The sequence below is a fragment of the Salminus brasiliensis genome, chromosome 1 (genome assembly GCF_030463535.1).
Source record: "Salminus brasiliensis chromosome 1, fSalBra1.hap2, whole genome shotgun sequence".
Classification (NCBI taxonomy): domain Eukaryota; kingdom Metazoa; phylum Chordata; class Actinopteri; order Characiformes; family Bryconidae; genus Salminus; species Salminus brasiliensis.
This window is the reverse complement of record NC_132878.1, coordinates 29184963-29197158: the sequence shown is the minus strand read 5'-3', so window position 1 is coordinate 29197158 and position 12196 is coordinate 29184963. Positions and strand designations below refer to the sequence as shown.

The 12196-nt window shown below is 40.7% G+C and overlaps 1 protein-coding gene across 2 annotated transcripts in view; it reads right to left on the bottom strand.

The window, feature by feature from the left end:
* Positions 1-12196, bottom strand: part of lama4 (laminin, alpha 4) — a 40262-nt gene that overhangs the window by 14089 nt on the left and 13977 nt on the right. For both annotated transcript variants that reach the window (XM_072676694.1, XM_072676695.1), the window contains exons 8-24: positions 10051-10134; positions 8958-9109; positions 8505-8615; positions 8012-8123; positions 7722-7886; positions 7439-7632; positions 6749-6865; positions 6498-6646; positions 6157-6298; positions 5748-5841; positions 5466-5582; positions 4626-4811; positions 4232-4371; positions 3460-3624; positions 2310-2455; positions 2069-2231; positions 1545-1678 (exon numbers count right to left, since the gene is read on the bottom strand). In XM_072676694.1, coding sequence (XP_072532795.1) covers positions 1545-1678; positions 2069-2231; positions 2310-2455; positions 3460-3624; positions 4232-4371; positions 4626-4811; positions 5466-5582; positions 5748-5841; positions 6157-6298; positions 6498-6646; positions 6749-6865; positions 7439-7632; positions 7722-7886; positions 8012-8123; positions 8505-8615; positions 8958-9109; positions 10051-10134 — 2371 coding nt within the window. The remainder of the gene's footprint in view (positions 1-1544; positions 1679-2068; positions 2232-2309; positions 2456-3459; positions 3625-4231; positions 4372-4625; positions 4812-5465; positions 5583-5747; positions 5842-6156; positions 6299-6497; positions 6647-6748; positions 6866-7438; positions 7633-7721; positions 7887-8011; positions 8124-8504; positions 8616-8957; positions 9110-10050; positions 10135-12196) is intronic.

Sequence of the window (12196 nt, the reverse complement as noted above, 5' to 3'; positions counted from 1 at the left end):
CTGAGGTGTAAAATGAGTTTAAGGACTGAGAAAGACTCTGTGGTTAAGTTATAGACCATGTTCTAACACAGTTAAAAAGAAAAAGAATTGCTGTATTTAGTTTCAACAGATGATCCACTGTTATGGAGGGAAAGGGTGAGAGAGAAACAAAGAGACAGAGTCAGAGAGAGAGAGAGAGAGAGTCTTTGTTGAAGTGTGTTTCCCTGTACATAGACTCTCTACATAAAAAGTGACACCATGGAATCTCTATCCACTCCGACCCCTTAAAGTCACAGGTCATATGCAGATTTAGAGAAATGCCTCAGATTGACCTTTGACTCCGGACAAAACAGACAAAAACATGCAAATGTAGGCAAGGCTGGTGGAAAAGAGACAAAGGAGGATTCTACAGCCATATACATATACAGTTTCTTCCAAAAGTACTGGAACAGCAAGGCCGATTTCTTTGTTCTCCACTGAAGACATTTGAAAAGTCAAATGAGATCACAGCTCAGAGCTAAACTAGACGTGTTGAACAACTTACAGTATGGCAGCTTTTGTTTGAACCCATCCATTTTAAAGTGAGCATAAAAGTGGAACAAGTGACTGGCAAATGTTTCTTGTTGCCCAGATGTGCTCTGTCAGATTGTTAAAACAGTTAATAAATCTGACTGTCTGCTTCTGAAGACTGGACTTGCTGTTAAAAAGGATAAACCAACATAAAGACCAAACAGTGGTCTACTGAAGAAAAGCAAGTCTGAAGCTAAAAAAAAATCAATCAGAGCTGCTGTACCAGCTTTGGTCAGAGCCAATATCTTGATTTAGAGTGGCCTGGAAAAGAATAAAAACACCAGTGTACTGATAACAGGTTGGCCAAAGAAAATGACAGCAATTGATTACACAGAATCATTCTGATAGCCCTAAAGAAAAAACCCAGAAACAACAGGGTGAAGGTCTTACAATCCAATGTTTGAAGAAGACTTCTAGAAGTTCTAGAAGCTATATCACAAGATGCAGACCACTGAACCACTCAGTATAAACCAGAAGCTGAGCCACAAAAGCTCTGGACTGATGAGACCAAGATGAGCGTCAACCAAAGTGATGGAAAGACCAAAGTGTGGAAAAATAAAGGATCTGCTTGTGATCCAAAACACATCAGCTCATCATTCAAGCATGGTGGAGGTAGTGTCATGGCTGGGGCTTGCATGGCTGCTTCTGAAACCAAACTACAACTGAAAGAAGCTGGAAAAGCATTGTAAAAGAAGAACTCAGCAGTTCGGTGACATCAGTGGGTCACTGGCTTCTTTCAAGTATCATAACAAATATGAAATGGTAGTCACTTGAAGACAATCAGTTCCAAATCAGTTTGTTCATCTACAAATAGCTAAAATTCAGATCTATTGTTCATTTTCATCTTGTAATGTCTTCAGTATAGAGCAAAAACGGCTGTTCCAGTTATTTTGGTTAAGTTAAATAACTATAAACACCTGTTGGCAAAAGAGTAGGAAAAACAGGAGTACCAAATAATTAAAAATAAAAAAATGCCAAAAGCTAAAAATACGTACCTCGGACATGGCATGGATGTGGCGACATTCATCTTGTGCAGCTTTTTGAAGTTATACAGGCTGATCACTTCATTATTGAGAGTTGTCAGTTCAACACAGCCGACGAATGGAGCCAGACTCAGAGCAGGGGGTAGCTACACCGCAACACACACACAGCATCCTGTTTTGTAGGCATGTCCGGATTGAGCTCATATACCTAAGTGTTGCACCTACTAGGTTATTATTAACACATAGTAGCTCGCAGAAAGCTACTTTACCCTGATCAACTTCACTGTGTGCAGTGTGAAACTTGCTGTAACACCTCCTAAGTCCTGCAGTAAACATATATTCAACCTGTATGTTTCTATTTAGCTGGTGGGACGGCCACTAGAGGGCCTAAAGGCTAAGCAACATATTGGACCTTAGAGGGAACATTTATATTGTTGGTCATGCTGGAGAACAAACCTGTATCTGTACCTTATTCTCTGACAGTGTATGTGGAAGCCCATCTGAACAAAGACAAATATGTAGAAATACGCACTGACCTTGATGTCTTGAGGAACTCCCCCAACAATGAAGACAGCGTCTTTGGGGTCCAGGTGGAAGAGGGAGTCCGTCCCATCAGCTTCACCTTTCTGGATAAACTTCTGTTCAGCCATCGTCTCTTGACTGGGCACAGTCAGGAACACTTTGCCATGACGACCCAGCCTGGATGAAACAGAGGAGAAGGTCACTCATCACATCTGAGCATCCACAGGCTGTGTGCTTGTAGGTGTGTATACATACCTCTCCACTCTAATGAGGTTAAACACAGGAGGCCAGGAGCTTACGGGTTTGGAGCTCAGAGAAATCTCCACATCCTCTCCTCCAAGATTATACACAAACACCAGGTTGTCGTTCTTTATTGCCAGACCCATGTAGTCCTTGCGGCCCTACAAGAACACACGCACGCACAGAATCAGAATTGTATGTAATTGTATTACTTGAGATACCAATCTCTTTAACTTTCTTTACTCAGTGTCTTTCTTTTACTTAGCTTTACTTTAGTTATATATATTATACTTATTATGTTTCTCTCTTTTTATATTGATATTTATTTATTATTATTAGTTTATTATTATTAGTTTTTTATTATTATTATGTCGGTAAATGGAGGAACTGCAAAGTAAGAATTTTGTTGTACAGTGTAACTGCTTGTTTCTGCTGTGCACATGACGATAAACTCTTGAATCTTGAAGGTTTCTAGTACCTATTATACAGTATATAATAGGTATATATTATATATATATTTACACCCACATATGCTGATGTGGCGAAAAATGTTCAGAAGTAGTATGTTTTTAATATGTATTACAATGTAATATTTTTCTACATTATACCTGTATCATTCCACTCACAACAGGCTTCTAAGCAAATACACCAGTTCAACATCCACTATGACTACAAATTTTTCAATTATTTATACTATGAATTATTCAGTAACTACTATGCGTTATTCAGTATTTATACTTCAGTATTTACTATAAAATTATTCAATATGTATGAGGAAATATTCATTATTTACTATGAATTATTGTAACTATGGATTAGTATTTAGTATCTAATACAAATTATTATATATCTACTATTCATTATTCCGCATCTACTATGAATTATTCAGTATCCAATAAAAACTATTTAATATTCAATACGAACTGTTCAGTATCTAATAAAAAACAATCAATATCTAAATTAAATTTTTCATCATCTAATATGAATTATTCAACATTTTTAATAGGACTTGTGTATGTGCTTTCTGACTCTGTATGACACACTGATAACTTTGAACATGCACTGAAAGCACTGAGCAAAGCTTTTTTGGGCTGACTGATGGCTATGATTTGTGCATAAGTGAGTGGATGTTGTTCCTCTCCCATCCCTTAGGTGCTGCCCTCACATTCTTGTCTCCGAGGTAGAGCAGGAATCGATCCTCAATAGGGTCCTTGTCCGGATCGACTCTAACATACAGGCTGATTGAGGTCACAGCCTTCAGTTCCTCTAGATTGGAGTGAGGTTGAACCTCCACCGCTGACTGGCCATTAAACTTCATTGACACCTGGACCTGCAAACATGCACAACTAATATTACTAACACAGATGACACACTAACATTCCTGTAATTCACAGCTACCAACAAACAGTGCTGTGCCTGGCTGTCCAGTGTAAAGGCAAGCTGTGATTGGCTGTATGAGCTATGATTGTGCAGTGTGAAAGTGAGCTGTAATTGTGCCGTGTGAAAGCAAGTTGTAATTGTGAGCTGTGATTGCTAAGATGCATCTTTTCAGTGTGAAAGTGAGACGTAATTGGCTGTGTAGTGTAAATGTGAGCTGTGTGAATTGGTGAGATGCAATTGTCCAGTGTGAAAGTAAGCTGTACCTGTGCAGTGATGTACAATGTAAAAGTGAGCTGTGGTTGGCTGTGTAGTCTTAATGCGAGTCATGATGGGCCATGCAGTGTAAAAATGAGATGTAATTGTGTGGGCAAAGTGAAAGAGAGCTGTGATCGACTGTGTAGAGTTGGCTGTGAAAGTGTGAAACTGAGCTGTGATTGGCTGTGTAATGTGAAAGACTGTAAATTGTGAGTGTGAATGTGTGATTGACTGTGGAGTGTGAAAGTGAGTTTAAATAGGCTTTGCAGTGTAAAGGTAGGCTGGGATTGTCCATTCTGTACCTTTCGGGCAACACTACGAGCCTGGGCAATCAGCTCTCGAATCCTCATGATGTTGGTGGAGGCGTTGTTGACCGGCTTTTTCTCCTCCACAACACGCAGCTTAGTCAACAACTCCGGCACAATCTCAGACAGGTTCTCCACTAATACACAGACACAAACACACACACACGCATAGCTGACCCAGTGCAGTCTTATATTTCTAAACTACACATTCACATCCTTCCTACCACTGGACAGTCACTGATGTGACACTATGCTATATGCCAATATGCTGATTGCGGCCTGTTTTGACTATTTAATTTATTTTATTATTTAACATTGGAAGAGTTTCATTTTATAGTGTAGTGTTCGTTAATGACAAAGTTTTTATTTTATATTGCGTGCGTGTGTGTACCTGTGTCCCTTGCGGAGGTAACAGCCTGTTCGTAAGCATGTGTAGAGTACTGGTTGTTCCTCATGTTTCTGTTCCACTCTTCCACTCTCTCCTTGATTGGGGCCACTGTGTCCAGCACCTCGGCCGACCGGTTCAGGCAGTCCTCTGCCACCTCTTGAGTCACCTGCAGCTGCAGTGGCCTGCGAGCTGACCAAACACACATGCACACATTCACATTAATGAGACAGTTCAGTAGCAAATACAAAATTCCACTTTTCTTACTCCAAGTGTAATCAGTCACCCAAGACATGTTAGGTGCTTTTTCAGTTCATCAGTTTATGGAGCTAAAAAATTATGGAAACATATAACCCACAAACTAGCGCTGGAGCTACAGGCTTCAAGAAGCTAAGAAGCAATGTAAACTTATAACCCATCATTAGCACTAAAGACATCAGGCTAATATAGCAAGTAATAATAACAAGTAATCCATAGTATAGAGTACAGTAGCTATAATACATATAGTATATGGCATGAACAGGTTATAGTACAGTAGATATAAAAGATATAATGGAAACAGTATTTTGTATTTAAAGTATATAGTACAGTAGATATAATACATAGAAAAGGATATAGTATCTGGTATAGACAGGTAATAGTACAGTAGATATAACATATATGAAGGATATATATATATATATATATATAGTATATGGTATATACAGTTTATAGTATAGTAGATAAAAGAGATATAAAGGATATAGAATATGGTATATACATATACATGTTATAGTACAATAATTAAACTCAGGCACAGAGCGTTAAATGTGATAGTACTCTTTGTAAGAGAAGTGAGCATCTCACCTTCCTGTATTGTCTTGATGTCTTCAACAATTTCTGCCAGTTTTTTGCTGGATGCGTCCATCATTTCTTTGGTCTCCTCTATGTATTTTTCAGTGTCGGTGACAGTCGACTCCACCTCTGCAATTTAGAGAAAAACATAACACAAAAAAAAATGTTACAGTGCTGGTCTTACTTTTTTATTTTTTTTTTGTGGCAGCAAAAGGGTTACATTAGTGCATCACTAAGCAGAAAAAAGTCAGTATCAGTATGTATACAGCGGTTGTGTTGCCTGTGTTATCTTACCCTGCTGCTCCGAGTGCAGTGTGACAGACTCCTTGAACATGTGGTCACTCTCTGTTTTGAGGAAATTCAGCTGGGACTTGATGCCGTCGATGGCCTGGCAGAGAGCAGCAGCAAATCCAGCGTTCAAAACAGGAAATCACATTTTACTCTCAGAAAAAGCCTAGTAGTAGATTTTGTGACGCTGGTTGCTTGATGCTTGATGATTTCTCTTTGTGTGGTTTCTTATTTTGGTAATCATTAATAAGTAATACTTTTTCTTCTCTAATTATAAGTCTTCATATTTAAACATTTGTAACAAATCTCTGGAGGTCTGCACATTTTATATAATTCCAACAATAATTATATAGATTGCAAAATGTGTGTGTGTGTGTGTGTGTGTGTGTGGCTGAAGGGTAACCCCATCGCTCACATCTTCAGCCCGTCGGGACAGGTTGTGTGTGGTCATGCTGGTGATGTTGGCATCGTCAATGTATTTGACGATGTTGTCGTACACGTTGGAAGCATCCAGAGCTTTCTGCACAAAGCCGTTCGCATCACTTCCCTTCAGATTACTGCGGACACACAGATTCTAGAGTTAATAGAGTTTATGTGATTATGTCTGTGAGTTAGAGTTTATGTGTATAGACTTTGAGTAAAGGTTTGTGTTTACACATTGTGGTTAGTTTATATGTATAGAATTTGAGTAGAGTTTATGTGTATAGACTTAGAGTAGAGTTATGTTTAGAGTTGTGTGTGTGTTGTTGGACTCACTGCTTGAGCTCGTCTGCATGTCTCTGTAGTTCCTGAGCGTGCTCAGTTGCTCTCAGCACCAATTCACTGTCCACCTCAGAGAGCTGGTCAATCTTGTTCTGTAGAGACGCCAGCGCACCATCCACCTCCGCATGGTACTCAGTTACATTCTACACACACAAACACACACACACACAAACATGTATGCTAATGAAATCTTGCTGCTGGAAATCTACAATTTATAAAATATAAAAATTTAAAATCTTACTTACTGTTACCATGACGCCCAGCTCCTCCACACCAACATCCGCCTCATCATAGACTTCAACGGCTGTCATCATGGTTTGATTGACTGCCTCATAATTCTCCATCAGACGCTGCTGCTGAAACTGTCACACACACACACACACACACACACACACACACACACACACATATATCTCCCTCATTAACACTGCTGATTAAACTTGGCTCTAACCTTTATTGCCATGTTGCGCTGTTGCACCTGTCCTGATCCAGCCAGCTGAACAACGTAGCAAATGCTTAACAACCATATAGCAACTGCCTGGGACATACAACACCTAACTGGCAACAGCATAGCAACCACTTGGAACAGCATAGCAACTGCCAAGCAACTGCCTAGTAACTGCATAGCAACAATATAGCAACCACTTGGGACATCATAGCAACCACCTAGGATACAGCACTTAAAAATCTGGGTTAAAATATCTGTTATTGCATACAACAATTCAGAGTAAATATTGCAGTCTAATGAGGGGGTTTGTGTTAGTGTTAGTGTAATGTTGTTATGTTGAATAAAGTGCTTTATTGAAGCCCCAAGAGGATCATCCACAGCACATGATCTACAGTAACACATACACAGGGTAATACACACTGATACACCAAAGATCAATGCAAAACTGTGTGTGTGTGTGAGTGTGTGTGTGTGTGTGTGTGTGTACCTGTAGACGCTGTAGTCTGAGCTGGTTAGCAGAGTATGTGGTGTAGCTGTGCTGTAGTGTGTCTTCTGCTCTGCTGATCAGGATCTGAGCATTAGATGTTTTAGAGCTGAAGCGGTTCAACAGCTCTCTCACTGCTGGAACCCGACCTTCAGTCCCCATTACACGCTTCTCCATCTGCCGCACCTGCCGTAGGACTGCACACACACACACACACACACATTTGTTTCTACAATATTTTGTAGAGTGATGACCAATGTAAATGTTTTCATTCATACACACTTACGTTCATGAGCCTGTGAGGACTCCTGGGTAGTGAGTGGTTCTTTAGGTGAAAGGTCAAGCTCTCTGATCCAGTTTAGCATACGCTCAGCCTCCTGCTGCTTCTGCTTCTGCACCTGCGGGTCAGTCTCCTGCTGGACACTGTACAGCTCCCAGTCACTGATCATAACTAAAACACACACACACACACACACACACACACACACACACACACACAAATACATAAGTAATGTGCAGTGTAATGCATATAAATATAAAAGATATATATTTAGATTTGTGTTTTGGCTGCAGTACCCTCTATTAGGACATTCAGGGCAGTCAGATTAGCCGTTAGCATCTCAGCTAGTGTGGAGCTGTGCAGAGTTTCCTCATCCACCTGTCTCCCTACAGACGCCACATCATCCTCCTGAATACACAGCTCAGCATCAGTAAACAAACCTCTGAACACCCGTCAGCACCAGCTAAGGAACCTTTACTTACCTCCTACACACTTTATTATAATTATATACCTAGGCTTAGCTAAGCATGTCCAGGACTAGAAACTGGATTCAAGGTCTAGATTTAAAGACCGTAGAGTTATCGAGTGACACAAACTGCTTTAGACTGAAATAGTGACAGAATGGTTACAAAGCAATTGCAGAGAATCACAGTGACCTAGAGTGATTATAGTGGTATATTCTGCTATAGTTAATACATAGTGATATGCAGAATGATGTAGCTGCATGTCCATGATCAGAGCAATACCCAGACTGATAAAGTGATGAGAGTGATAATAACGGAGTGAAACCTGTAGTGTAAGTAGCTCCATGTCCGATAGCAGTACTGCTGCAGCTTCTTCCAGATCCCCCGTCTGCCTCCTCAACACTGAAGACTTATTCCTCCATCCTACAAACTGAGCCTAACACATACACAGTCACACACAGTCACAACCCACTTTAGACCACTGATTTATTCCTCCACCCAAAAACCTGTGTGAGTGTCTAGCTGTGGTGTGAGAGAGGTGTAGTTGTAGTATTTGATGCAGTCGCGTGTATGTGACTGAGTGTGTGTGTGTGGGTGTACCTGTAGTCTGAGAGCGGTGTAGTTGTAGTATTTGATACGGCCGTGTGGGTGCGGGTGTACCTGTAGTCTGAGAGTGGTGTAGTTGTAGTATTTGATATGGTTGTGTGTGTGTGTGTACCTGTATTCTGAGAGCGGTGTAGTTGTATTATGTGATGTGGTTGTGTGTGTGTGTGTGTACCTGTAGTCTGAGAGCGGTGTAGTTGTAGTATTTGATACGGTCGTGTGCTGCAGCTCCAGTGGAGATGTTTAGTACACTGTTCCTCAGCTGCTCCACGGTTTTGTTGGACTGCCGGACATCACCAATCAGATGCCAGATACACTCGTCACAGTCTGAGAGGAGATCACAACCGCACACATTCAGTAATAAACTCCACAGGAGACACATATCACTGTTGTCGAATTTGGTGACGTGTGTGTGTGTGTGTGTGTGTGTGTGTGTGAAATGTGTAAATAGTGCATGTCTATTCTGGCACATCCATAAACAGAATAACAGGCTGAATGATAAACATCCATCTGGAGTACATCTGGTACCACGGTTATACTACACCCATTTGCATAAATATGCTACAAATGTTTCTATAGTTACTCTACACCCATTTTCACAACTGTTTCTACGGTTATACTACACCCATTTCCATAAATACATAAATGTTTCCATAATTACTCTACACCAATTTTCACAACTGTTTCCATGGATATACTACAACCATTTTATGTATTCATGGAAATGCGTGTAAAATAACAATGGAAATAGGTGTAGTGCATCCATTGTTATTTTACACGCATTTCCATGAATACACTACAATCATTTTCTATAGTCACATTCCTCCCATTTCCATGACTACCATACATTTGTTCTATTATTATGCTACACACATTTCCATGGCTGTGCTACCCCTGTTTTCATGGTTATACCACAATCACTTTCACGGTTGTTTCAGTGGTTATGCTTTAACCAGTTCATTGTTTCCACATTTTTCTATACCATTTGCATGGATGTGCTACACCTGTTTCCGCGGTTTTTCTATACCATTTGCATGGATATGCTACATCTGTTTCAATGGTTATACTACATTATGTGCATATATGCACTACACCTGGTTTTATTCTAAACTTCTTCCAAGGATACTTTACACTAATTTCTTAAGGTTACATTACACCTATTTTTGTGGATATGCTAAACAATTTCCATGGTTTTTCTACACTCATTTCCAAGGTTAGACTTGATTTATTTATGTGTGCTTGTTTGTGTGGGTTTCTTTGTGACTCACCAGTGTTGCACTCGCTGATTTGAGAAGTTTCTGGTAAACACTCTCCAGTGTGCATGTCACAGCTTCCCTCAGGACAGTCACATTCTGTATACACACACACAAACACACACACAAACAAACAAAAAAGACGTAAAAAACATATAGTGAAACACAGCCACTTCAGATCATTTGAGGAGCAAAACTAAAACTAATGTGTATGAGTGACATCTGAGTTATTGGAGTTAATCTGCTCTCCTTCAGTGTGACAGGGCTGAGCTGAAGCATACTAACACACCAATAACGATGATGTCACAGGAAGTGCATTAGGAGGCTATGCAGCTGGCCAGCAGCTGCGAGGGTGGGAATGTGTGTGGGAGTGATTGTGACCGTGACCTCCAACATTCTTCTGCCAACCTTACAAATCAGAATCACACACACACACACACACACACACACACACGGGAAAAATAGTATTTAGTCAGTCACCAATTGTGCAAGTTCTCCCACTTAAAAAGATGAGAGAGGCCTGTAATTGACATCATAGGTAGACCTCAACTATGAGAGACAAAATGAGAAAAAAAAATCAGAAAATCACATTGTCTGATTTTTAAAGAATTTATTTGCAAATAATGGTGGAAAATAAGTATTTGGTCAACAACAAAAGTTCATCTCAATACTTTGTTATATATTCTTTGTTGGCAATGGCAGAGGTCAAACGTTTTCTGTAAGTCTTCACAAGGTTGGCACACACCATTGCTGGTATGTTGGCCCATTCCTCCATGCAGATCTCCTCTAGAGCAGTGATGTTTTGGGGCTGTCGGCGGGCAACACGGACTTTCAACTCCCTCCAAAGGTTTTCTATGGGGTAGAGATCTGGAGACTGGCTAGGGCACTCCAGGACCTTGAAATGCTTCTTACGAAGCCACTCCTTTGTTGCCCTGGCAGTGTGCTTGGGATCATTGTCATGCTGAAAGACCCAGCCACGTTTCATCTTCAATGCCCTTGCTGATGGAAGGAGGTTTGCACTGAAAATCTCACAATACATGGCCCCATTCATTCTTTCATGTACACGGACCAGTCGTCCTAGTCCCTTTGCAGAGAAACAGCCCCAAAGCATGATGTTGCCACCGCCATGCTTCACAGTTGGTATGGTGTTCTTTGGATGCAACTCAGCATTCACTCTCCTCCAAACACAACGAGTTGTGTTTGTACCAAACAGTTCTACTTTGGTTTCATCTGACCATAAGACATTCTCCCAATACTCTTCCGCAACATCAAAATGCTCTCTAGCAAACTTCAGACACGCCCAGATATGTACTGGCTTAAGCAGGGGAACACGCCTGGCACTGCAAGATCTGAGTCCCTGGCGGCGTAGTGTGTTACTGACGGAAGCCTTTGTAACGTTGGTCCCAGCTTTCTGCAGGTCATTCACTAGGTCCCCCCGTGTGGTTCTGGGATTTTTGCTCACCGTTCTTGTGATCATTTTGACCCCACGGGCTGAGATCTTGCATGGAGCCCCTGAATGAGGGAGATTAGCAGTGGTCTTGTAGGTATCCCATTTTCTGATTATTGCTCCCACAGTAGATTTCTTCACACCAAGCTGCTTGCTTATTGCAGATTCAGTCTTCCCAGCCTGGTGCAGGTCTACAATTTTGTTTCTGATGTCCTTCGACAGCTCTTTGGTCTTCACCATAGTGGAGTTTGGAGTGTGACTGTTTGAGGTTGTGGGTGTCTTTTATACTGTTAACGAGTTCAAACAGGTGCCATTAATACAGGTAATGAGTGGAGGACAGAGAAGCCTCTTAAAGAAGAAGTTACAGGTCTGTGACAGCCAGAAATCTTGCTTGTTTGTAGGTGGCCAAATACTTATTTTCCACCATTATTTGCGAATAAATTCTTTAAAAATCAGACAATGTGATTTTCAGAATTTTTTTCTCATTTTGTCTCTCATAGTTGAGGTCTACCTATGATGTCAATTACAGGCCTCTCTCATCTTTTTAAGTGGGAGAACTTGCACAATTGGTGACTGACTAAATACTTTTTTTCCCCCACTGTATATACACACAGTACACACACATACACAAACTCAGCACTCTGCTCGGAGAACAGGCACTTGTAGAACTAAGCTACACACTGTAAACACAGTGTTTGAAGGAAATAGTGGGTT